Genomic DNA, 26,961 nt, shown 5'->3' with positions numbered 1-26,961 from the left:
CTAAATAAAATAAAACAATTTGAGAGGGTTTAGATATAATATTAAAGCATAAATCACATTGACCTCCTCCAAATTTAAAATAGATATATAATAAATTTAACAATTTTGATATAATTAAACTAATTTTTCTTATAATTGTAAGAATTATTGTAATTTCTCTAAATTTTAAAAAAGTTATTGTAATTTACCCAAATTTAAAATGGTGTTAACCTTTATATTAATGAAAAATTCTATGGTACCCACTTCTAGTTATCACTTTTGTGATATTTGATTATGATATGTTGTTGTGTTAGTTGTGATTAATTATGATATTGGTTATGAGATTATTTTAGCTATGATCGAAATTTTTTTTAATTATACTTTGTTTTTTTTATAGATAAATTACGGACAAATCCTATATGATAGATTCAAATACCTATAGCGTTTATATACTGTGCATCAATAAGTCTTAAAGTATTTATTTTTTCCCAACACTTTTTGGGAGTGTTTGTTTGGATTTTTTTGAGCCAGTTTATAACTTTTAGCTTTGGAAAAACTATTTTGAACTGTTTGGTTAAACTTATTTCAAACAATTTTTAATTCTAACAACTTATTTTAACTCAAAAAAACTGATTCTAAGAAGCTGCTCACCCCTTACTTCTACTTATCAGCTTCTGCTGTAAACATGTTAATTTACGGTTATATTCTAGATTTTTTATTTTTTATTTTTTTAAAAATAGAAAAAGACTCAAATAAACTATAAATTATTATTATTATTTTGAAAAATGATCCGTTGCTCGAAATTGGCCCGAACACCCAAAACGACGTTGTTTTGTTTTGTTTTTTCCTTTGTTTCTCTGTGCGTTCAAATACAGAGGAAAGAAAAAAGAGGGAGAGAAAGAGAGAGAGAAAAAAAAAAAGAGAAGAGGAAGAGAGAAGAGAAGGAAGATTGGTGATGGCGGTCGGTGATGGCGGTCGATGATCGACAGTGATGGCGGTCGGTGAGAATGAAAGGGTTTTTTTTTTTTTTGTTGATGAAGATGATGATGATGTTGAAGATGATGAAGATGAAGATGAAGATGATGTTCAAAATCTGAAGTTGTTCAAAAAAAAAATTGATCTGGATCTGGATAAAAAAAAAAAAGTTGTTCAAAAAAAAAATGTTGATGATGTTGATCTGGATCAGCAGACCCAGATCTTATTGATGTTGATGAACAAAAAAAAACTTGTTCAGAAAAAAATTTGTTGATGTTGATCAACAAATTTTTTTTTTTTGATGTTGATGAACCCAACAGCGCAGCTTCTCCTCCTTCTCTTCTTCTTCTTCTTCTTTTTCTTCTTCATTTTCATCTTCATCAAAACGCGATGAAAGAGAGAAAAAAAGAAAGAAAAAAAAAAAAAACCAAAACGACGTCGTTTTGGTGTCGAGCCACTCTCGAGCCACGCTCTTTTGAGCTACGAATCAGAACTGTATTATTTTTTATGAGAAATGTAGACAAATAGTGAATAATAAAAAATAAAAATTAATTAAAAAAGTTACTTCATAACTTATTTAACAAACACTACTCAGTAACTTAAATCTATAATCAAACAGTTACACCAAATAGATTAACAGCTTCTGATTAAAGTCACAATCTGTAATCTGTTTTAACAGTTACACTAAACGGAGCCTTTATAGATATTGATAGATGAAAAAAAAAAAAAGACCTTCTAAGTAACAGGTTGTTTGGGAAGCGATAGAATTTTATGCTTTTTTAAATTGTTTATGAAAAAATGTCAACGTAGGTTAGAGTTGAAGTGATTGGGTAAAAAAATAATATAACTTAAATAAGAGGTAATGTGACTCAAATAAAAAATAATATCAATTAATGTACACATTAGTGTGCTAATAGATGATATGACATCATTTGTATGGATTTAGATATTTGTAACTTGTATAATAAATGTAGTAAATAATAATACGATTGTGCTACATGCACCAATTAGTATATTTACTAGTATATTAACCAATTAGTATACTTACTAGTATATTAAAACTAGTTATGATATTATTATTGACCCCACTAATTATATAAATTATAAATATAAAAAATATCTTAAATTATGTTATATTATCAATTGGTACACTAACTAGTACATTAGTTAGTGCATATAACATTATTCACAATAATATCATAATATTAATTGGTATACTAATATATATATAGTAATGTTAGAGACTCCAAATATTCTACCAAAAATTTTATCAAATGTTGGGTGTGAAATCCACACAATGCAAGACCCCTATATAAGACGTTTGATAAAACTTTTAATAAAATTTTTGAAACTTAATATTTTTAATATATATATTAATTGGTACATATAACACTACCATGCGAAACAAATCCTACATAAGTTTAGTGAATAGGACCCGCCGAAATTTTTTATTTTTTTGGTTGTAATGTAAGCCGGTGTTGTTGATTTGGGCCTGACACATTGGGTGAACTCAACTGAGGCCCACTCTGAACAAGGCAAATTCGGGTCGGGTAGAAATATCGAATCGCATTTCATTTCTGTGTGAAGAGGAAAAACCTCAGACCTCTCTCTCTCTCTCTCTCTAGGGTTCACTTCACTCTTCCTGACAAGACGACAGCGAACTCACTTAAGGCATGGTCTCTCTCTCTGTCTCTCTCTCTATATATGTGTGTGTGTATCTGTGTGTGTTTGTGTTTGTATCTATTATATCTACATATGCGTTTTTCAATGACTTTCTTGATTGCAATGTTATATACATAAGCATATATGTAAATCTGTGACGAAATCGTCTGAAATGAATCTCTTTTACGAAACTGAGATACAAGGAAAGCTCTTGAAAATTGGCATGGTAAATGATAATGAAGTTGGGATTTCGTTAACATGGAGTTGGAAAATTGACTACTGAGGAAACCACACAATCTAGTTATTTAGAGCTTGTTTGGGAATTAGCTATTTTAGTGGGTTTTTTTATTTTTTTACCAAAAAGGGGTAAAAAATGAGAGAATGATTTGACAACTTGTTGGTTTTTGACGTTTTGGCTAAAATCTTTACTTCCCAACACTTCATAATTGCTCAAAAGTCCCTTCTTTTTTTCTTTTTTTCTTTTTTTTTGAGAGGGGGGGGGGGGGGGTGCTTATTTTTGTAATGATTTTTTCAATGGATGGGTTTGATTATCTAATGAAGTTAGTTTTGGTACTCAGTACATGTATTTCTTTCACCATTACTATTGCAATCTTTCAAGTTTAACTCTTTATATATTATCTTTCAGGCTACTGTAATCTCTGAATTTTTCATGGTAGATGTCACCAATCCTTGTTCAAATAACTTTAAATTGTATTTGACATATGTTGGTTGTATTCCTACTTCTTCTTTTTTTCTTTTTCTTTTCAACAGATTTTAGGAGGTGGATATGAACCTGTAAGGGCTCAAGAAATGGGTTCTTTGGAGGTCTAATTGCCATTTAAAGGTGGGTGAACTGTTCTACAAATATAGAAATGAGCTTGATCACAAGGGTGAGGCATCACTTACCTTATGGGTTATGCAGAAAACCCATTCTTTCTTCCATGGTTGCACTTAACCCTAGTAACTTAAATGTTTTATCTCGGCACTTTTCACAACCTGCGAGGAAAGAGGAAGAAGAGGAGGAAGAAGTAGAGATCGACCAAAGAAGGCTTCCAGCTGACTATGATCCCACAACTTTCGATCCCACTGAGCACCGCAGTCCTCCAACAGATCGGGTCTTTAGGCTTGTTGATGAGATAGCAGGACTTACATTGGTTGAAGTTGCAGAGCTATCTTCAATTTTGATGAAGAAAATGGGCATGAAAGAGCCACCAATCGTGGGGGTAATGAAACCAGGAGCTGCTGGACTGGCTGGGATGGCTATGAAGGAACCAACAGCAGCCAAGGAGGAGAAGAAACTGGAAAAGACTGTCTTTGAATTGAAATTGGAGTCATATGATGCAGCTTCAAAGATTAAGGTAATCAAGGAAATAAGGAGTTTTACTGATTTGGGTCTCAAAGAAGCGAAGGATTTAGTGGAGAAAACACCTACAGTATTTAAAAAAGGGGTGTCAAAAGAAGAAGGACAGCAAATAATTGAGAAGATGAAAGCTGTTGGGGCAAAAGCCATTATGGAGTGAAAGTAAAATAATCATGGTTATTTGGTTCCCGTCTAAAATTTTCCAAGTCCTGTTACTGTTTCCTAAGAATGCATCAGCTTTTCAGAAATACACTTATTAGATGAAAGACATTGTGGTCTATCTCGATTTAGTTCAAGTGGAGGAATTTTCTAATGGTTGTTGTCTATCATGTTGATCTTTGTGCTTAGAAAATTGAAATTTTGACGATGAATGCCCAATATATTGTCAACATAGGACATTTTGCTGAGTTGTTTTTTTCTTCTAAATCTTGATTATGTGCTTATGTTTCTTAAACAAGAAAGAGAAATAAATTCCAGTGTTTGTTGTCTCCGATTGTTTCTTTTTTCTTCTTGTTATTTTTAATTCCAGAAGTGATGAAAAGAAAGAATAAAAAAACTGAGGCTAGATATTGGACTATAAGCATGGCTTTGCCCAACAGTAAGGTGCAACCTGTTAGTGTCCTTGGTGGCGTGGGATTGAGTCACGGAACTTCTCTAGAAATGAGGGCAAGGCTGCGTATATGTTATCTTTCCTAGACCCCGTTTTAGCTGGAGGTTCCTGCACTGGGTTGATTTATAGCTATGAATTTTTAAGTACACATTCTGTCTGTAAATTTTAGTTTCTTTGCATCTTATCTTAACATCGATTTCATGTTTAGATATGGATATGCCTACATTCCTCGTGTCCATTGTAACTAAGCTTATGTTGTGCCCTTTTAGCGTGCTTTGAATACAATTTATTGTAAAAAAAAAAAAAAAAAAAAAAAATTTGTTTGATGTAGCATGCCTAACTGCTAGACTTCTTTAGTGTTCATTTTCCCCCCGCAATTCTTTGGTTCATGAGTACCATTTTCTGTCCTCGATTGAGATGGTCCTACAAAAGTTTAGAGCAATTGTTTTCTCATAAATTTTTTGTGCTTTTTGTGTTTCATGGTGGTTGGAATGTATTTTACTTTCAATCTAGTGCAATGGAAATACTTGTTGAAAAGAGTGAACAATCTAAATGAAACGAAAAACTATTTAGATTACACAAGGGCAGCACGATTTGTAATTACACTCTTCTACTTTCACCTTCTGCTTGAAGAGTCAAGCAGTGCTTAGGTATGTATAGTTTATCAGAGCCTTTATATTACTATTGATCCATACAATCAATGAAGAAGATCCAGGAAAGAGATGTGCCTCCTCAGGAAGGGGGAAGAAAAATTCAATCTAGTTTCATTTGGTAGTTTGACCCAAATTTGCTTATCATTTAACTTATATTTGACATAAAAATAAAAAAAAAAAACTTATATTTTGCATGTCATTATTGGTACAATGCACAGAAAGTGCAGTATAATGTAACTATATAATGATGATACACTTGGCAATGCCTCAACATCACACTATGAGCTAAAACTGTTACGTGAAACTAGGTAGGATTTTTTGGACCAACTTACCTAAGCTATGTATAATTATTATTTTTTTATTATATTGAAAGTGCTATTGTTTGATGCAGCAAAAATAACTTAAATAAGTTGAAAAAAATTAGTTATTTGGAAGCTAGGAGGGGTTGTTTTACGCTTTTGCTTTGTGATTATGAATTTTTAATTTATAATAAGATGCACTAAATAGACCTGATAAATTCTGCTTTTCATCCTTCAGAGAGAGATAAGCAAAACAATCCATTGGGTTCATGATTTATAACACAAATCTTCATGTGCATATTAACTAAATTCTACATATGTACAGCGATAATTGGTACCTAAGAAATACGGACACTTCTAGGGAGGCAGCGTGTTGTGTTCTAGGGATGACCATTTTAATCCGATTTGTGGGGGGTCTGCCCATACCTGCCCGAATGGGGCAGTTAAAACCCACCCTGACACTTATGTGGGGCAGGGGTAGATTATGTTTTGATCACCTGTAACAAGGGTAGGGTGGGGTGGGACGAGGTGGGTATTGCCTTCCCCAATCCAAACCTAACCCGATATAATTAATAATATATTTATGTATATATATATAATATAATTAAATATAAGAAAATAATATTAAAAGTGTGTGGTTTTGTTTAAATATAAATAAATAATAATTTTAAAAGTCACGCTGTTTATATACATGGAAATAAGGAAAATTATTTAATGTGCTAAGGATTTAAATGATTCTCAATTTTTTTTAGCTATTTGAAATGTGGTTGGGTATCTTCTGGTATCGGGTATCCATAGCGCGGGGGGAGGGCAGGGAATGGCAAACCCGCTTCAAACCCATTCGGTGGCCATCCCTGCCTATGTCGGACACCAACACTCTCCGAACACTTTTAAAAACGTGTCCGACACTTCTTCAACGTGTCTTAATTAAAAATCATATTCATATTATTGGATACTTCACCAACAGTTCGTAGACACTTCTGTAACATTTCTTGAAGCCTTCGAACATGTCCTATGTGTCCTATGTGATGAATCATTCATAATAATAATGTTTTGCATTCTTCAAAAGACAACTTATACACTTTAAATATGTTTTGAAATATTTATAAGATGAATATATCATGTGTATTATAATCTATGAAGCATGTGTACTATGATAAACAAGATGCACCTGTACTGAGTATTTTCCGACGTATGAAACTTACGTACCGGGTACTGTAGACGCGCCCGAACGTCCCGGGAGGATGACTCTCGTTCTGTTCATATTGGGCTTGCTACAGTTCGGACTCAAATTGTTATGGTTCTTAATCTGAACCAAAGAGTCCAAATCCTGCATATCGTTTTGAGAAAAAACAGATTTTTGAAAGAAGTGCCAAACATGGACTGCTTTGCCAGATATAGAGTCGCCACCTAAATATTTTATTTTGGGGGATTTAGGAAACCCTGACTCGGTGCCAAAGGCCACGTGTCCGTCATCACCAAAGTTGCCTTGGCTCGGGAACTTGGGTACGATTGGGGAAGGTCAACTATGAGCACCTCCTCTCCCCTGATCAAAGATCGGCCTCTACTAGCCGTGATATCTTGTTTTGAAAACATTATATGCTCTTATTCCGGTTATTAGCCTAGATTTACTATGTTACTGTAGACACCCCATTTTTGACCGTCCTCAAGACTTGGACATCACCATTGGAACACTTGGTGATTACCCTTGTTTGTGTTCGTCTTGAGTTCCCGGAGGTCTCGGTTGCGCGCCTTGCCTCAGGATCTCTCGACTCGACCGTTTTGTGTCTGGTTTTGCACCAAACACTTGTGTTTTGCCTTGGAGGGGCAGGGAATGCCTTGTGAGGCATCCCCACACATCACCGACCATGGCTTGAGGCCACCGGCCAGTGATTTTGTGCCATCGGCAATGTATATTGCCGGTCGGCACTCTTTGTTGCCGGTCGGCCATTTATTTTGCCAAAATGGCAATTTTGAATGGCCGATCACTGTTCATCTACTTTTAGTAGATATTTTGTGCCAGCTGTGATAGCTGGCACCCACTCTGTTCCTCTCCATACACGTGTATGGAGGGATTTCCCTCTTGGATGGCTTGTTTTGGAAGCCTTACAAGAGGGAGTTGCCTATAAGAAGAGGGTTCCTCTCTTGGCATTAGGGTTAGACAACATTTTTAGAGAGATTTGACATTAGGGTTAGGAATTTGTATCTATTCCATCTCTATATTTCCCCCTCTTGTTAGTTTAGTGTGTGTTTGGTCTTACTTTTGCACACAAACACCCACCATTACACCTTTTCTTGGTTATTGAGGGCCAAAGGAGTGTTCTTGGAGTTCTTGGAGCTGGTTTGGAGCTGAAGAAACTGCTGGAGCTTTATTTGCGAAGAAAGTCTTCAAGGGTAACAACTTTGTTCCTTTTTACCCCTTTCTTGCATAGCCTTTTAGCTTACCTTGCAACTGTTTTTGAGCTTTGTGTATAACATAAAAAAGTTCTGTTTTTAGGCCCTCTAAATAGTTGTTTAAGGTTGTTTCAAGCTTTGGGGTTGTTTGACCCCTCTTAAGCCTTGTAAGGCTCCATTTTGTGCCATTTTGGGTAAGCTCCGAGACCTTGGTGTTTGGGCTTCCTCACCACTAAAATCTTGAGGGATTTCAGTGGTAAGGATGGTGCCTTGAGGTCCCAAGAAGGAGAGGGCCACCCCATCTCCTTGTTGTCCTTGAAAAGGGCACTTTTTGCCTCTTGAGGGAGCACCTAGCTTAGGCTCTTGTTGACCATGCCTTGACTGTTTTTTATGCTTATTTTGCCATGAAATAGCATTGTTTTAAGTTGGTTTTGGTACACCATGCTTGCTTAGCATGCATGCCTTGTAATGCCATGATTTGCCTCAACATGTGCCTAGCATTTAGACTACCATGCTCATGTGTTTTGGCCTGGCTTTGTGAAGCTTTTATGCTTGTTTTAGTATGCTAAGGGACTGTTTTTGGTCATTTGAGTCATCCATGCTTTGCTTTGTATAGCTACCATGCAAACTCTCTTGTATGCCTTAAGCTTTGGCCCTTCTAGCATGCCATCCTTGCTTTGTTTCAGTGGTTTGGAACCACTTGACATGTTATTTCAGACCTCGTGATGTGCCCATGTGCTTGCATTTGATCCCCCTTTAATGTGTTTAAAGGTTGTTGCCTTATGCCCCTTGTTTAAGCCTTGGAGTATGCTTTCATTTTTAGACCACTTAGATGCCATCTAAGTACATCCTTGGCTTTGTTTAGGTCTGTATTAGACCTACTTTAAGTCCCTTTGGCCTTGTGAGGCTTGGTTGACCTAGCCTTGGTTTACCTCCCCTTTGGCTTGCCTTAAGTCTTGGACCATTGTTGCATGTTTTGATTGCTTTGTTTAGTTGGTTTGACACCATCCTTAACATGATTTTCAGAGCTTGGTATGCATGCCATATGTCCATGTTTATCTTCTTTTAAGTGTGCTTAAAAGTTGTCTCTTTGATGCTTAAGTGTTGGTCCATTTGTATGCATGTTTGTATGTGTATTTGCCCCTCATTCCATAACATTTTGGCCGCTGTTTTAGGTTAGTTTGAGGGCTGCCTAAATTAGTCTAAGTCCATTCTTGCATGTTGTGACATGCTTACCTTGTGTGTTGATTGCATGCTTGGCCTATCACGTGTTGTGGCATGTTCAAGTGACTTTGCATTTGGCATGCATTTCTCTTAGTTGGAATTGCCTAACATGTTGCATGCTTGAGTAACTAGCATAGTTGTCACATGCCTTGTATGCTTATTTGCATTACTTGCTAGCATGCTCATATTGCATATTTAGCTCACATGTATAGGTTGCATTTGGCATGCATGCCTTGCCTCTTGAATCACCATGATTGAGGTTGGGTTCTTTATGTGTTTGTGTGCATTACATTTGACATTAAAATGTCCAACTTGGCTTCTTGGGCCATCACGCATTGAAATGCGCGATTGGTGGTCCGAGAACCAAGGACCATGTCCCTTTGAGTAATAAACATGATAAGGGATATGGTTGGTGCATACATTGCTTGAATTGCATTGCCATGCAAAGCTCTGTCCTCTGCTGCTGTCAAACAGATTCTGCAGGAACTTCTTGCCGATCGACTGCACAGAGTGCCGACCGGCAATCCATCGGTGGTCGATAGCCTCATTTGTGGCCGATGACCACCAAATCACAGCCGACGATAATTCCCTCCAGCCGGTGGTGTCTCCCAATGTCCAGGGAAGCAATTCTGAGACTTTGGCAGTTTTCAGAAGGGCAGAGCAGGGAAAACAGAGGCAGCTTGCGCATGGCAGTGGACTTCCGAGCAAGACCCGAGCACGCGTGCATTGAGCCCTCTTCCCGAGGCCTTTTTTTTTTGCTTTCTTAAATTAATTAATTTGTTTAATTAATTTAGTTGGTCTGTAATAATTGATTAGCTAGGATAGTTAATTCATTATTCGAATTGTATTATTTTTTTGGTCCCTCTGAGCGAGGGCGAATTTGTAATAAGTGTGGGTGAGTGTGTATATGTCTTCTAACCCCCACTTCTTTCTCCCTTTTACTTACCTGCTTTGATGGTTAGTAATAGGTCATGTTTAATTTAGCATACCTTATGCTATGCATGCGTGCATCATTCATCAGTATTGCATGCACCGGGCTCAGCGCATCATGCTAACTGCATTAGTATTGCAAATCTAAATACATGCTACTTGTGCATTTTCACATGTCATTCATAGACTAGCCGAGCCTACTCTAGTGACATTCTGTATGCGTTGCATTAGACATTTAAACATGGACTTGGATCATGCATGGATTGCTAACGAGTTCTTTGTTTTGGCACGAAATACGATGTAAGTATTTATGCTTTAGCATCCTTGCATGCGTGTGAGTGTTGCCATGATAGCATGATTACCATGAGGCTAACTGCTTATGTGATATAACTGCTTGAATGCCTGTGGGTGAAGGTTGGATTGTCTGAGTTGGAATAGCTCATTGAAATCCGTGTTTTAGCCTACTTGCGAGTAGCAAATTTCAAAACATTTTTCCAAAACAAACGAATATGCAATGCTTATTCTAAAATTAGGCAATCTAGTCTATACTTTTGTGCTGTGCGCATAACATAGTAATTCTAGGCTAATAATCGAGATAAGAACACATAACGTTTTCAAAATTGGATATCACGGTTAGTAGAGGCCGATCTTCGGATCGGGCGAGAGGGGGTGCTCATAGATGACCTTCCCAAATCGTACCCAAGTTCCCGAACCGAGGCAACTTTGGTGATGACGGACACGTGGCCTTTGGCACTGAGTCAGGGTTTCCTAAATTTCCCCAAAATAAAATATTTAGGTGGCAACTCTGTATCTGGCAAAGCAATCCATGTTTGACACTTCTTTTCAAAAATCTGTTTCTCAAAACGATTTGCCGGATTTGGACTCTTTGGTTCAGATTAAGAACCGTGACACAAATCGAGTCTGAACTGTAGCGGGGGTCCCTCGCGGACGTGCTACAGTTATGCGCACAACAAACAAGTATAGACCAAATCGCCTAAATTGGAACAAAACATTTCATGTTTATTTTCAAAATGGTTTGCTACTCGCAAGTAGGCTAAAATGCAGATTTTGCCACCCTCAAGTGGGCTTTAGAAAAGATGGTTTTGCCACTATCTAGTGGGCTTAAAACTCACAGTTTTAATGCATTATTCCAATTTAGGTAATTCAACCTCCATCCACAAGCATTCAAGTAGTTATATCACATAAGCAACTAACCTCATGGTAATCATGCTGTCATGGCAACGCTCACACGCATGCAAGGATATTAAAGCATAAGAACTTATCTAGTACTTCAAGCCAAAACAAAAACTAGTTAGTAATCATATGCATGGTCCTAGTTCATGTTAAGATGGCTAATGTAACACATGCAAAATGCAACTAAGATAGGCTCGGCTAATCTACAATGACATGTGAAATGCGATAGACAACATGTATTCAATTTGGAATTGAAATACAAATGCAGTTAGAATGATGCGCCGAGCCCGGTGCATGCGAAATGAATGAATGGATGAAAACATGCTATCATATTGTATGCTAATTGAAACATGCCCTAGACTAACCATCAAAAGCTAGTAAATAAAAGGGAAGAAAGACGTGGGGTTGGAAGACATGCACACACTCACACACACTTATTACACATTCGCCCTCGCCCGGAGGGACCAAAAGAATAATACAAATTAATTAACCTACAAGCTAATTAAATATTACAGTCCACCTAATTAATTAAGCAAATTAACTAAGCTAAGTATGCGGTAAAAGGCCTCAGGAAGAGGGTTCCATGCGTGCGTGCTCGGGTTTGCTCGGAAATCCAACGCCATGCACAAGTTTGCCTCTGTTTTCCCTGCTCTGCTCTTCTGAAAATTGCACAACTCCCAAGGTATGCTCCATGGACACTGTGGAGCACCACCGACCAAGTGGGAACACCACCGGCCATGTCCGGATGGTCATCGGCCATTTGTTGAGCTCTCGGCCATCAGTAATTGGTCGGTCGGCACTCCATGTAGTTGACCGGCGAAATATTCCTGCAGAACCTGTTTTGACAGCAGCAGAGGGCAAAACATGGCATGGCAATGCATTTCAAGCAAATGTATGCACCACCACATCCCTTATCATATTTAAGACTCAAAGGGGTATGGTGCTCGATTCTCGGACCACCAATCGCGCATTTTAATGCGTGATGGCCCAAGAAACCAAGTTGTGCATTTTAATGTCAAATATAATGCACACAAACACACAATAAACTCAACCTCTATCATACTCAATTCAAGAGGCAAAGCATGCATGCTTAATGTTATGCAACCTAGGCATGGAAGTTAAGCATGCAATATGAGCATGTGAACAAGTAATGTAAATATGCAAGCATGCAACTTATGCAAACTAACAAGCATGCAACTTATGCAAACTAACAAGCATGCAAGATGGATGAGCATGCAACGACATGTGGAAATGGTCTTAAACCAAAATGGGTAGCTCTCAAATAGGCCCAAATCAGTGGCCAAAATGATGCAACAAAGGCATGAAAACGCACACACAAGCATGCATGCACAAGGGCCTAAACATGGAGCGTAAGCCATCAACTCTTCAAGGCATGAAAGGGATGGAAAATACAAGTATGCAAACATGGAACATGGACTGAAATGTGGTTTCCGAAGATGCCAAATCATGAGAATAAGCCAAGTAAAGCATACTAGTGACCCACACACCCAAGGCTAGTAAGCTAGAATGCAAGACGACTATACAAATCATGGCAAACATGATCAAAACAACCATAACCAAACCTTAAGCATGGCAAAACAGTGCTAAAACCCTCTTGGAACCTAACCAAAATCATGCTAAAATGTCATCTCACAACATGATGCATGTTAGGCCAAAATATAGGATTGCAAAGCAAGCATATGATGCATGCGAGAGACCATTAAACCAAGCAAAAACAGATCTAAGGCATGCCAAAATATGACCAAATACCCACTGAAATGTGTCCAATACATGCAAGAAAAAGGTGCTCCTTTGAAAGGCCAATAAGAGGGTTACTCTACACATGCAAGAAGGACACTCAACATGACCAAAACAACTCTGGAAATGGCTTATGGGGGTCCTAAAACCCACTGAAAAATGCCTGAACCGAGCTCAAGAAGTTTGTAAATATAGGCCCCTTTGTAAGGCCAAAAATGCAAGCAAACAAGACACCAAGGAGAGGGGATGACCCTCTCCTTCTTAGGACCTTAAATCACCATCCTCACCACTGAAATCCGTCAAGATTTCAGTGGTGAGGAGGCCCAAACAAGGTGGTCCCGGAGCTCACCAAAAATAGCATAAAATGGGGCCAAACAAGGCCTAAGAGGGGGTAAACGACCCCAAACACAAAAGTGACCTTAATGAACTATCTTAAACACAACAAAACAGAACTTTTTTATGTTATACACAAAGCTTAAATCAACATGCAAGATAGGTCAAAAGCTAATGCAAGATTGGGAAAAATACAGCAAAAGTGTTACCCTTAAAGAACACTTTAAGAACAGCAGTCCCAGCCACTCTCTTCTGACCAAACTCAGTCCAAAACCTCAAGAACAAACCCTCAATGTCTCTCAAAGTCGAAGTAAGGTGTAATGCTATGTGTTCTAGTGCAAAACTAAGAACAAACACACACTTTAGGCCCTTAAACACACACAAAATGAAGAGGGAGAGGGAGATATAGAGAGAGAGGATGATATATATCAGATATATATGTGTATAGCTCTGGTTTTTTGCTGAACCCAATCAAAGGAGAAGGGAGGTCTCTTATATAGACAAGGGAAAGCTTTGAAGCTTCTTAGAGAAGCTAAATGAGAAGGGTCAAGGGGGTCAAGGCTTCCTAGAGAAGCTAAGGTAAGGGTGCAAGCTTCTTGAGGAAGCTTTGACAAAGGGTCAAGCTTCCTCAAGAAGCTTGATCAAAGGGTGCAAAAGGTTTGGATCAAAAGGGGTCAAAGGTTCAAAATAGCCACACATATGCACAGGGGAGAGGGTTTGTGCATCCCAGTTGGCATAGCTAGCATGCACCATGCCTGAAGGGTGCAAAAGGGTAAAACCAACCATAAAAGGAGGCCATAGGCCAAATAAATGGCCGGTCGGCACAATAAATGGTCGGCCTACTATTTTTTTTGACCGACCGGCTAAATAGACGGCCGATAGGTGGCTGCCAAGGTCAAAAAGTGGCCGATGGGTGTCCAGATTGAAGCCCTGGAAGTTAGCTTTCCAATGGCGCAAACCTTACATTAAAATTCCTCCTGTGCAAAAAGTTATGCCCTTTTTGGTGAAGCCGCGCAGATTCGATCCAACCGGGATGATGCCCAACTTCAACCAATCATATCTCCTCCACCCGGACTTGGCTTTAGGAGATTCTTGAGTGCAAAATGAAGCCCCGAAAGTAAGCTTTCCAACGGTGGTGGCCTCATAGATAAAATCCAAGTATGCAAATGAATAAGCCCGATTTAGCGAGGGCTGCTCAACCCTCTTCTACCCAGATTCATGCCGAACTTCTTCTCCAACTTGGTTTCCCCCCTCTTCTCCTCTTTTCCTCAACTTCAAACCCCTAAGTAAGGTGCTTTGAAATATTTTTCAAAGATTTCATCTCTCTTTCATTCGTTTCCATTTTGTCCTTGCTCGGTTCATCGAAAAGCGTATTATTTGACAAAAATGTGAGCCTCGGAACATTGTAAAAACTTTATTTCAAAAATATTTTGAAAGAGAGGGTTTTAAGGTATGAAAACCATCCAAAATAGCTTTGGTCCAAAATGGGGTGTGAAGTTGAGATTTGTCTCTCTCCTTGTCGAAGAAATTGAACCTTTGCTCTACACACCTTTTACCGCCAAGTAAACCATCAGTAACGCCCAAGTCTTAAGGGCGGTCAAAAATGGGGTGTCTACAGGTACACAAAACACATACCCAAATTTTTTCTTCTTAATTTTTGACGTACCGAGACGTACCTAGTATATACCTGAGCCGTACCATACCTCAATCATAACAATATTTTTTTCTGCTACAAAGATAAAATTTCTTTCACTATACTTCTTTTTTATTCTTAGTTTTATATGCTTAACATGATTTTAAAAATAAGTTATGGTTTGCAAATTATTTAATTTAACGAAATTTAATTTTGATTTATACCTTCACTTTTGACATTAAATGTTAATTGTAGGTTGGATCTTAACAAATTAAAACATTTAATCAATTTTTGCATTGCTCTAAATTAAAAATAATTATTTTTTTATAAACGTATCAAGACGTACCTGTACCCCTACTCCTACTTTTTTTAGATTTTACTATATCAATATACCCGTATTGTACTAGTATTAATACTCGTACCCATACTTGTGCTTCATAGGGTTTTGTAATTTTTTTATACTCTTTAAGGATGTAATTCTGATATGAATGACATATTAAGGTTTAAATTATGAAAAATATATGACTTTTTAAATATATTTAGTGCAATGTTGCATTTTTTTTCTTGAATAAATTATTCATATATGACGTATAATAAATTTATAAATATATAAAATTTTAACATGTTCTAAACATGTCATGTCTTACATTTTTTCAAAATCAATGTGTTGACGTGTTCATGTCATGCCAATGTCGTGTCATGTATCCGTGCTACTTAGGTTAGTATAATACTGAAGTGATAACTACCAGAAAACAATATATGTTTTATGCAGGCCATAGACCGAAACTCCACATCATTGAAAACATCCATACGTACAATAATCACAAAACATAATTCAAACACTTTTCCAGTTTCCTCACTTCAATCCTGCATTTATGCATCAAATTCCTCATGCCTTGCAACATCTTAAAAATAAGTGTTTCGCTAGTAAAATACAGCACGAGTACATAGGAGCAAGTACCGGTACATACAAGGACACAGCAATAGCAACAAAGAGCAAAACTATACAAAAACCTTCACTTTGTTAATCCACCTTATGAACAAAATTCAAAACCTTATTGTGCAAACAAACAACCAGTTCATCACTCCCCGATAAGAATATGAAACTAAACCAGAAAAAAAAAATGGAGTTTAGGGTGAGACAAAAAGGTTATCTATGTTTATATACTCCATTTTATATAACAAAGATCCTAATTGCTCCTATGTCTGGTAGTTTAATACTCACTGCATATCATGCCTACAAATTCGGAGCAAATTGGTAAATGACCTGACTATGTAGCAGCATTGGTAAAAGAGTGAGTCATGTTTTCTGAATCAATCCCATGTATTAGCTATTGTTCATGGTCACTCACATGATGATCCGACACGGTGCCTTCCGACGATATTTCCACAACATCCAGCTGTTTAAGTGGAGTAGGATCTTACTCAGTCTCGCTGGAATCATGGCTTTCAGTCTGGTCTAGTTTATAGCCTGTGAGTGGACCCCAAGCACCAAAAGGTGAGCTCTGCTTAGATTCAGGAAAAAGGACATTGCTTTCATGGAAGTTTGAGCTTGTCATACCTGAAACAGGATGTGGAGCAACATGGGATGCCACGAATTGAAGCACTTCAGGAGAAGGTGACAATCCCGTGCTCATTTTCTTCTGGGGATTTTGAAACATGGATGACGATGATGGATTCATTGTATTCAAATTCAGAGGAGGCCTATTGCAGTTCATTCCTGAAGTTCCCACTGCCGACTGCAGAACCGGAGGAAATGTCGGGGCCAATGGAACAGAGGTTGAAAGAACATTGTTACTGTCAAGGCCACCTTGGAAGTTATGGCTGAGCACGTGAGTCCTCTGATTCTTCTTTTTCTTCTTCTTCTTCTTCTTCTTCTTCTTCTTCTTCTTCTTCTTCTTCTTCTGCTTCTGCTTCAGACTTCTTCGTGGGTCCTTTGGTTGGGAAGGAGGTGGACCTGGGACTACGAATGGAGGAATAGTAAATTTTTCCTCTCCATATAGCAACTGAGCAGATTGTGCTATTGCCGAGACAGTTGGTGGTAGGTCGGGACCTCGGGGTTTTGAAGAAATGCCTACAGCTTCTTGAAGCCAATGTGGCAGCTTGTTCTTCGAAGTACGTCTTCTTTTCCCTTTGAATCAAAAACATTTGGGTCTTCATTAATATCAAGCAGCAACACAGAACTAGTAGGTTCAACACTTCCCATTTTAATACCAAAAATACTTGGCAACTTCCCAAACTTACTTGCCCCTTGCACGTCCTCTTTTTTCTGAAAATCAAAGCTGCTCAAGCAATGCACACCAAGAGAACCTGTGTTACTGGTTCCAAATGAGTTCAACAGAAACAGCTGTTCTAACTGTGTTAAGCTGGGTGCCAGATCACCAAAATCCAGCTTCACGTCTGTTAAGTGGGGCTGAAATTTCGGGGTCCCACCATATCTACTTCCATGCAATGTCCGGGTCATCATTTCATCAGAGATTGACAGAAACAAGGAAAATTTGGTAGGTTTTGTAGGCTTGGTTGGTTTTGGCAGAGTGAAAGCTGGCCCTTCCATGATCTTGAGTTGTTCCTCCTCCCATCTTGCTGACAAATCTTCTGCAGTTTTAAATTTCGAGAATATTAACCTCCGGTCTAGAAGCATAGCATCACAATTGCCCCGTCCATGTCTCCGAACACCAATCCACAAGAAATCAAGTTCATCTTCAGACCAGATACCTGTTTTTGATTTATTTTTCAGCAGCCTGCTTGATCCGGACCCAGTTCTCATCGTTATGTTTCCAAAAAGCTTCAGATGGTTTTCTAGAAACGGTGAATATGTGGGTAGTGTCTGTCCCAAACCTAACATGGGACCTGCCTCCCTCTGTTGCTGATTGTGTTTTGGTGAATCATGTGGAAAGCTTATATTCTGAAACAACGGCATTGTGTGAATGTCTTGAACCGGGTCATTTGAATTTCCAACTTGTGGTCCCGATGATAGGCTGGTGGGTATCAAGTCAGGGTGGGAATGGGGCACATTTCTGGCCTGAAATGGAAATGTGGGCTGCAACTTCTCATTAACAGGTAATTTGGGAAGGACCATCTGTTCTTGGAAGTCAAAGAAAGATGATCCTGAATTTTCAAAACGCCCAGAACCTCTTGCTGGCAGGATTGCTGGAGGATGCTGCAATTAAAACAAGAATAATAATGAAATTCCTGCAGAGCCGTTTTTTTCGTTTTTAAAGGATGAATTACACGGACATCCCACAAGTTTTTGGCAAAAATAAAATGTGCCCTACAAATCTAGTGTAATTTACCTCCTCTTTTTTTTTAAACCAAAGAGCATGCACATGCAGTGTGCGTGCATGCTTGTGTACGTGCATGCTTGTGTGCATAGAGACGGACAGACAGACAGATAGAGAGAGAGAGAGAGAGAGAGAGAGAGAGAATACCGGGCAAAACGGGATATAATTATCAGGGTTGCTATTTTTCAGCTGTTGGAAAGCTTCCGCTGATGTATCTGGTAGTTTAAATTTGCCCAAGTTACTCTCATGATCTTTACCGCCAATCTCATTTGAAGTCCCAAAGCAAGAAGCTATACGGAATGGGATCTCTCGTCTCATTACTTTTCTGCTTTGCCTGCTATATGATCTTGAAATTTTCTTCTGGGATGACTCCATTCGATTAGCATTGGGAGCACGCAGTCCAAGAGCAGGTAACAAGTCGTTGTTGGGCACAGAGTTTGAACAGATGGTACTCAGCACATGGTCACTTGGCCCCACAACGTCAAAAGAATGATGACCAAGAGATTGAACAGGAATATCCAAATGATCACTCAGTTCATGCGTTGAAATTTTTCTCTTTCTTGAGGAAGAGTTAGTCTTGCTGTTTGGTTCCTACAAAATCTGACCACATTTGTTATCGTCCAACTCAGTCATTGGAGCATTCTCTTCAACAGGTTGAACTAGTTTAGTCACTTGTTCCCCATATTTGGAATTGGATAAAGGGACTTGAGGAAGTGACTCAGGTCCAGACAATCCATCAATGGGAGCAAATGTTTCTTTTACATTTCTCTGAGCCAGGTTTTCCTTTTGTCTAGCATGAAGCCTAGCACTGTTAAAACAAAAATAAATAGTAAATAGCAAAATCTACAAACCTGTTATTAAGTGTAAGTGACTTAATCCAAATAATAAAATAAATCAATCGTGCATACCCAATGCCTACAAATACATTTGAATTTCATAATAATGCCAATACTAGATAATGATCTTCCAATGAAAATGTATAATTCAACCATTATAACATGCACTACTTTCTCCTAAAAAATAGTTATAAATTTTTATGCAGCAACAGCAGTTAATTCACCGTGAAGCGTGAAGCATGGGTACAAAAACACAAGAACGACACGCTGACATGGTAATCTCTACAAAATTATGGCACAGACACGTTAGAGACAGTAAAAGATGAAAATACTTTATTTATGGAATAATAATACATTCATTTCTTAAGCGAAATATATGTGTGTGTGTGTGTGCACATATCAAGCATAAAAATAAAAATGAAGGAGACAAAAAAAGAGAGGATTATTAAGACTTCAAATTGAAAGAGCTAGTTAATTAAATTACCCTAATTTTCTCAAGAATCAATTGATTTTCATCCATGGTTGAAGTACAATCACCAAATAGAGTATATAGACACCACACAAATGAGAAAGAGAGAAAAAAGAAGTGATTTTCGAAGTTTTGATGTGTTGAGAGAGAAATTAAGAAGAGAGAAAGTGAGTACGAATAGGTAGTGTAAGAGAATAAAGGAAGCATCCCATTTGATACAATCTAAGAAGCACGGACATGGATATAGATGCAAACACGGGACACGGCGATTTCCAAAAAATAGGGGCACGGACACGACGGGGACACGGAGATAAAATGTGTTTTTATATATTTTTATTTGCTATATATATTAATATTATATCCACAAACAATCAATATTAAGAAATATATATGCACATATCAAGCATAAAAATAAAAACGAAGGAGAGAAAAAAAAAAAGAGAATTATTAAGAGTTCAAATTGAAAGAGCTAGTTAATTAAATTACCCTGTTTTTCTCAGGAATCAATTGATTTTCATCCATGGTTGAAGTACAATCACTAAATCGAGTATATAGACACCACACAAATGAGAGAGAAAAAAGAAATGATTTTCGAGGTTTTGATGTGTTGAGAGAGAGAGAGAGAGAGAGAGAGAGAGAGAGAGAGAGAGTATGAATAGGTAAGGTAAGAGAATAAAGGGAGCATCCCATTTGATACAATCTAAGAAGCACGGACACAGATACAGATGCAGACACAGTGATTTAAAATTAAAAAAAAAAAAATGGGGACACGGACATAGCGGGGACATGGAAATAAAATACGTTTTCATATATTTTTATTTGCTATCTAGATTAATATTATATCTACAAACAATCAATATTAACAAATATATGTGCACATATCAATCACAAAAATAAAAACGAAGGAGAAGAAAAAAGACGATTATTAAGACTTCAAATTGAAAGAGCTAGTTAATTAAATTACTTTGTTTTGCTCAGGAATCAATTGATTTTTATTCATTGTTGAAGTACAATAACCAAATTGAGTATATAGACACCACACAAATGAGAGAGAGAGAGAGAGAGAGAGAGAGAGAGAGAGAGAGAGAGAAGTGATTTTCGAGGTTTTGATGTGTTGAGAAAGAGAGGGAAAGTGAATATGAATACGTAGGGTAAGAGAATAAAGAGAGCATCCTATTTGATACAATATAAGAAGCATTGACACGGATATGATTACAGACACGGGGCATAGTGATTTCAAAAAAATAGGGACACGAATACGGCGGGGACACGTAAATAAAATATGTTTTATATATTTTTATTTGCTATTTAGATTAATATTACATCCACAAACAATTAATATTAACAAAAACTAAATCTAATTCTATATTTTTTTAGAGTAAATTACACTGACAACCCCTGAGGTTCCTGTTTAATACAGATACTCCACTCACGTTTAAAAAATTACATTCCTCTCCCTGAGGTTTGTAATCTCATTACAAATTGCCCTTTGGATTGTTGATGTCATACCTAAAAAATTTCTAAATGACCATTTTGCCCTTTTTCCTACCATTTCTTCTTCCTATCATCATGACTACATTCTACAGCTTTCCATCATTAAATTCTATTTGAACATATTCTTATTGAGTGATGATATACAAACATAAATTTTATATAAAATTTTCAAACAAAATGATATAACTTAATAGTGACATTTCACTTTAAACCAAAACATCCATAAACATTATTTATATTTACAATAATATCACTATCACAACATTTTTATGATATTTTTTGTATAAATTTTTTTTATATGAATAGAATTTTTCATTTTTATTTCCACCATCATTTTTCTTTCTCATCTATTCACCAACATTTATTACAGTATTACCAAACACCGTCATTCACATTTGTTACAATATTACTGATTTTTTGTATTTTTATATTTTTGTATTTGGTGAATTTAAAAAAAAAAAAAATCACAAAATATTAGATTTCTTAAGTATATCTAGATTAGGTGTATCTAAAAAATAAAAAAATTTCTTAAAATATTAAAAAAAAAAAATCAATAAAAATTAAAAAAAAATACGAAAAATAAAAAAATTAATTTTTTGTGTAATTTAAACCAAAGACGATGATTGTTATTTCTCTTGAAATGACATGATCAAAATATTAGCATTATTTTATTATTTTATATGTATAAATGCTAAGGGGCAAATATGTCATTTTAATTTGACAAGGGGGTAAATGTAATTTTTCAAATGTGAGGGGGATCTGTATTAAACAGAAACCTCAAAGGGTGTCAGTGTAATTTACCCTTTTTTAAAATAATAATAAAAAAAAAACTTTTAAATTAATACTTACAGTTTATATATTTATTTATGGATGATCTATTAAGTATTTAAATTTAAAAATAATAATAAACATTCAATATTAATCAAAAGCACTAAAGAAAATAGAAAAAAAGACAAGTTAGTATATCCCTAGTGTGTCAAGTGTCCCCAACATGTCCCCTGAAAGTAAATTAATTAAATAAGGGGACACGTCATGTGGTGCGTCTCATACATGTCCCCGTCGTGTCCGTGTGTCTGACACAACTACAACACTCATTTTATAGTGTCAATACTTAATAAGATACAGTTAATGCAACGAGTCTTTTACATTCATCTCATTTCTGGAATACTAAAAAATTTCTTTTCATTTGAGTCCGTTACGTCTAAAAAAAAAATAATCTAATGAGAAACCGATGATGATGAGTTCGAAATTGACTGATCTGGTTCGTTCGTGTCAACGCAGTTGTAGAAGGAGAATTCTTCGAGAGCGCTGAAGAAATGATCACCGTCGTCATCATTGGTGTGTATGATTTGGAATCTTCCATTGCGCGCGTGCACACAAGCACACACACACAAATGTATATATTTGTATAGATCAGTGTAAGTATTCTTGTATATGTGCGTATAAATGAGAGTTTGGAGATAGGGTTAGGGTTTCGTTACCATTCGGATTTGTAGAAGATGGAGAAGAATTCAAAATTTATGATATGTTTGAATTGAGAAGTTGGATGCTACTATTTCCGGAACATATTTGACTTCTACCAATATATAAGGTATTAGTCAAATATTTTCAGGCCACACAAGTTTTATAAAGATCAATCTTTTGATTTGATGAGATTTACATTTTACTTATTTTTAATAGAAAATATTTATGTTTATTTTTTTATAAAAATAAAAATAGTTTATGATATATATTTTCAAAAACTTGTATGCAAAATATGAGGGAGTTAGTCAAGGGAATTGTCGATTATTGAAAAGATTCTTGGCCCAACCTTTTCTCTTGACTCTTTCCTATTTTGCTGTTGAAAGGATAGCACCAAAATTGGAAATTTTACCCACCATCTAGAGAAAGGAACTTTGAACTAGAAATTTAAACTAAAATTCAAATAACAATCCAAGAGAAAGTTACAAACGATATCAAACTACCCACTCCTATCCTAGCGGCATATTTTGACCATAGTGTAGGCTGCCATGGCTCTGCTGACATGGGTAGCAGAAAGAAAAGAATGAGAAAAAAGGAAGGGAGGGAAAGAAAGAAGGAAAAATTGCAAACCAGTGGAATCTTCACAAAATATTTACAAATTCATGAAAAAGTTTAAAATTTTAATTATAAAGTTGATAAATTTTACCATTAATTTGAATTTTTTTTTTTTTTGGTTGGAAAAATGCCACTGAATTGTAATTTTCCCAAGAAAGAATGAGGTCATTTTAAACATTTATCAATATTTGAGATGTTATTATGTGCAAGGCACATGTAAATTTTTCATCCACTTATGTAATGGATCCTCAATCAGAAATACGTATTGATACAAATCAATGTGTATTAATTTATGGGTCATGCTTCAATACACATTGTTAATACATATAAGGTCTGAATAGTTCTGATTGTTAATCTTTTGGGGGATCATAACTTATAAACTTGTGGGCACAAGGATCCAATATTTGTACACACATGCATCCAAGCAGGCAACGTGGCTTACAGTTGGAAAAAACAAAAAGAAGACAAAATATTATATGATTAATGATTCATCATCTACCGAATTTGTTCAACCCGAATGAGACTCTTCCTGGGAAGAGTTTTCCCAGGAATGGGAAGAGTCTCATTCAGGCAAATTTGGGTTGAACAAATTCGGTGAATATAGCAGTGCTCTATATTGTATATTAAACTAGCTGTGATCTAACAAGGCACATATAAAACACATTATAAGTCTGAACAAAATGACTTAAAATCAAATGATAAAAGAAAAACAACACAGATTTATACCTTATAAACTTTAATTAATTGTGATTTTACAAGGCATACATTATAAATATTACCAGTTTGAACAAAATAACTATATAATCTAATATATTTATACCTAATAATCCATTCTCTTTTAAACTTTAAAAAATTGTGTTATGTTGTTTATTTTTTTTAACTAGGAAGGAAATATTCATATATAGTATATATAATAAATATACAAAACATATATTTTGCGTGTGTTCTCCATGTGTCATGTTTGAAAATTGTCGTGTTGGTGTGTCAATGTTATATCAAGTGTTTGTATCCATGCTTCTTAGAGTATGTGCTTAGTTGTGTACCATGTCATATCCATGCCTATGCTAAAAAGTCAGTGTCCGGCCACATATCAGACACGGATGTGCCAAACTTATGTATCATGGTTCCGAGCTAATTGCCATATAAAAAATTACTATAAGCAATAAATTAATTAAGAATCTGAACTTTCTCAATTGGTGGCATCTTTAACAAAAAGCAAGTGTCATAGAAATAAAAGTAAAGCATGCAGTGCACTTCTATAACAGGAAAAGAATGCTACAAATAAAGATTTAAGCAAAATAAGGCAGTAATAAGGCACATTGCAATATTATCCATTATATACATGTGGAGCTTCATCATACATTTTGTAATTGTAGATACAGATATTTAGATAATTAATTTAATTATATAATATTCTTATGTACCACATACATAAAAACTATAAATTTATTAATATATTGGCAAGTCCATGCCATGTATGTGTCCCAAGTTTTTGGATTTTGCATGAATGTGTCCTGTCTATGCTACAGAGTGTCAAAGGCCAATCATATGTCAAACATGGGCACGTCACCCTTAGGCATTCAGCTTCATAGCCAATTCCCACATCCAAAATTATTACCAATGATTAATTAATTAAAAATCTCAAATTTCTTCATTGGTTGAATATTAACCAAAAACAGGTAGTCAAGATACATGTAAAGAAATTGCAACTCACAATTTTTCTTTTAAAGCTTTTCCTGCTGGTGTGTACTCTGGCTCCGGCTCCGGCTTTGGCTCCGGTTCCTCTTCAGAACCACTCTGCTTTGACACAAATGAAACAAACACTAAGACTAGGCCAACTTCATTTTGCAACAAATGCAAGAACTTCAACTCCCAAAAACCTCAGAAGCACACAAAATTGCTTCTCTCCAGGAGAGCAACAAGTTTGGAGAGAATTTTTACACAGCACATAATTATTGAGAAACAATCTCAAAACATAAGGGAACTTTGGGAACCAATATGTGAAATGCAAAATTATGACATCCCAAGCATGTACACATCATCTATTTCCTGTAGATTATTCAAGCTTTGGCAAATTCATTTAATAAATGACACCCCTTCCCTCTTCTTGTAGGGTAGAGCCAAAAAAAAAAAAAAAAAGAGAGAGAGAGAGAGAGAGTCAAGAAAACACATTTAATATAAAAGGATAACTTGGGAAAACATTAGTCAATAATGAAAAATAATCATCAAAATAAACATTAGTCAAAAGAAGCAGTATTTACCCTATCCAACTCATTTTTCGAACCACATAAAAATGAGTCAATCTTCATTACTGTGTCATTACTCATGACTTTTACCGTGGCTGTGAAACAGAGACAGTCATTGTTACTGTGTCACGACTCATTTATCGAGCCATACAAAAACAAGTCATCCATGTCTCACTTGGATAAATTTACCTGACAAGTACCATTAGGTTAGACACCATCACCCTAATGCAGCAAAGGAATTGAGTCTTCTTGATCTGAGAAGCACTTTTTGCTTTGATATAAAGACGCAAAAGTTGTTGAGTGATGCAAAGCATAGTAGCAAGAAAAAGAGTGAATTAGGAACTCTACATGGAGCCAACCTGGGACCTTATCTAGTCGTGTTTTAATATCCCCTTTACTAGGTTGGGTGAGTCTCACAATTCTCAATTTCGAACTATTTTAAGAGATGAGAGAACAACAACTGAACTTCTAGAGCTCTTTTTCGAATAATCAAGATTGTCTGTCTCTAATGTGAATGAGGAATGCAAGATAACAAAGTAGTTTCTGCCCAAAGGGTCATCTACTAAACCGGTCCCCGGGGATGAAGTCAACTTGCTACTGATATAGCTTTCTGCATGTTTTCCTATATTTAGGAGACAAATATTTTCGACATATGGACTGGTGCAGAGCATGACAACAAGAAAAGAGCAAACTAGAAATTTCAAAGACATACTAGGGACCTTACGCAACAGGTTAGAAATAATTTGAGTCTTAATTTTATGTTTTTTTAGAATTTAGTATACTAGCCATAAATAATTATGTATGTTTCATTTGATATAGTTGTAAAGGGAATTTGAACAATAAGAATTTGAATTGGTTTTCGGCCAGTCCCAATCTGCTGCTTAGACATCCAATCCTGCACAGAATAGATAAAAGAAGAAAAGATAATATCAAAACCAGAGGCATCAAGCCGACTGATAGATAATAAACTGACAGATAATTGGGATAGAGATAGCAGACATAGCAGATGGTAAGACAGACCCAACAGATATAACAGACCCATTAGCAACATTGACAGTAATAGGAAAGGGAGGAGGAGTACAATTTTGAAGTAAGGAGAGATGGGGAGTCATATGATGAGAGGCACCAGAGTCAAAAAGCCAGACAGACGAAGAAATACCTAAAGAAAACCCAAGCAAACCTGAATGAAGAGAGGAAACAATGGAGGCAGACAGGGATGGCTGGGAGGTAGACAATGTATGCTGAAGCTGACTAATCTGAGCAATCAAGGAAGCCAAGTCAAGATCAGGAACCGAAGCAGATGCTGTAGAACCGGCAGGAGGCTAAACGGTACTCAGAGGAGGAGCGCAAAACTTGATCGGAAATTGCTGTTGTTAAAATTTACCATCACCTACCACCAATTTACCATCACCTACCACCACCTACTCCTCACCTACTCCTCACCTACTACACTCACCCTCTCCTATAATTTACCATCACCTACCACCACCTACTCCTCACCTACTACACTCACCCTCTCCTATATAATGAGCCACTCACCATTTGTAATATAGAT

The 26,961-nt window shown here is 36.5% G+C and overlaps 2 protein-coding genes across 4 annotated transcripts; one reads left to right on the top strand and one right to left on the bottom strand.

The window, feature by feature from the left end:
* The first annotated feature begins 2,512 nt into the window (after positions 1–2,512).
* On the top strand, positions 2,513–4,464 carry LOC114261596 (ribosomal protein L7/L12 domain-containing protein). Of its 2 annotated transcripts, none has more exons than XM_028201876.2 (2): positions 2,513–2,625; positions 3,388–4,464. In XM_028201876.2, exon 2 carries the CDS (start codon positions 3,489–3,491, stop codon positions 4,134–4,136), a length of 648 nt encoding a protein of 215 aa, XP_028057677.1. In that variant the 5' UTR covers positions 2,513–2,625; positions 3,388–3,488; the 3' UTR covers positions 4,137–4,464. The 2 variants fall into 2 exon arrangements, with proteins under 2 accessions (XP_028057677.1, XP_028057678.1); XM_028201877.2 differs by having other exon boundaries at positions 2,521–2,630.
* Positions 4,465–16,277: 11,813 nt separating this feature from the next.
* LOC114261592 (protein CHROMATIN REMODELING 4) lies at positions 16,278–18,870 on the bottom strand. Of its 2 annotated transcripts, XM_028201871.2 has the most exons (4): positions 18,433–18,805; positions 17,249–18,164; positions 16,566–17,135; positions 16,278–16,475 (listed from the first exon to the last, which is right to left on the bottom strand). In XM_028201871.2, the coding sequence occupies exons 1-4, from the start codon at positions 18,658–18,660 to the stop codon at positions 16,426–16,428; spliced, it is 1,764 nt and encodes a 587-aa protein (XP_028057672.2). In that variant the 5' UTR covers positions 18,661–18,805; the 3' UTR covers positions 16,278–16,425. The 2 variants fall into 2 exon arrangements, with proteins under 2 accessions (XP_028057672.2, XP_028057671.2); XM_028201870.2 differs by having other exon boundaries at positions 16,278–17,135; positions 18,433–18,870.
* Between the last annotated feature and the right edge of the window lie 8,091 nt (positions 18,871–26,961).

The sequence above is a fragment of the Camellia sinensis genome, chromosome 9 (genome assembly GCF_055761805.1).
Source record: "Camellia sinensis isolate YWXY chromosome 9, ASM5576180v1, whole genome shotgun sequence".
In the NCBI taxonomy this organism is placed as follows: domain Eukaryota; kingdom Viridiplantae; phylum Streptophyta; class Magnoliopsida; order Ericales; family Theaceae; genus Camellia; species Camellia sinensis.
This window is presented reverse-complemented; position numbering and strand designations above follow the sequence as displayed.

Bases quoted from the DNA above. Each gene is read 5' to 3' on its own strand.
- LOC114261592 (XM_028201870.2), bottom strand. From the start codon at position 18,660: ATGGAGTCATCCCAGAAGAAAATTTCAAGATCATATAGCAGGCAAAGC. The intron at 18,165-18,432 runs GTATTCTCTCTC...TTTTAATTGCAG, and splicing joins ATTATATCCCGTTTTGCCCG to CATCCTCCAGCAATCCTGCC. The intron at 17,136-17,248 runs GTAAGTTTGGGA...TTTGATTCAAAG, and splicing joins AGAGGACGTGCAAGGGGCAA to GGAAAAGAAGACGTACTTCG.
- LOC114261596 (XM_028201876.2), top strand. From the start codon at position 3,489: ATGAGCTTGATCACAAGGGTGAGGCATCACTTACCTTATGGGTTATGC.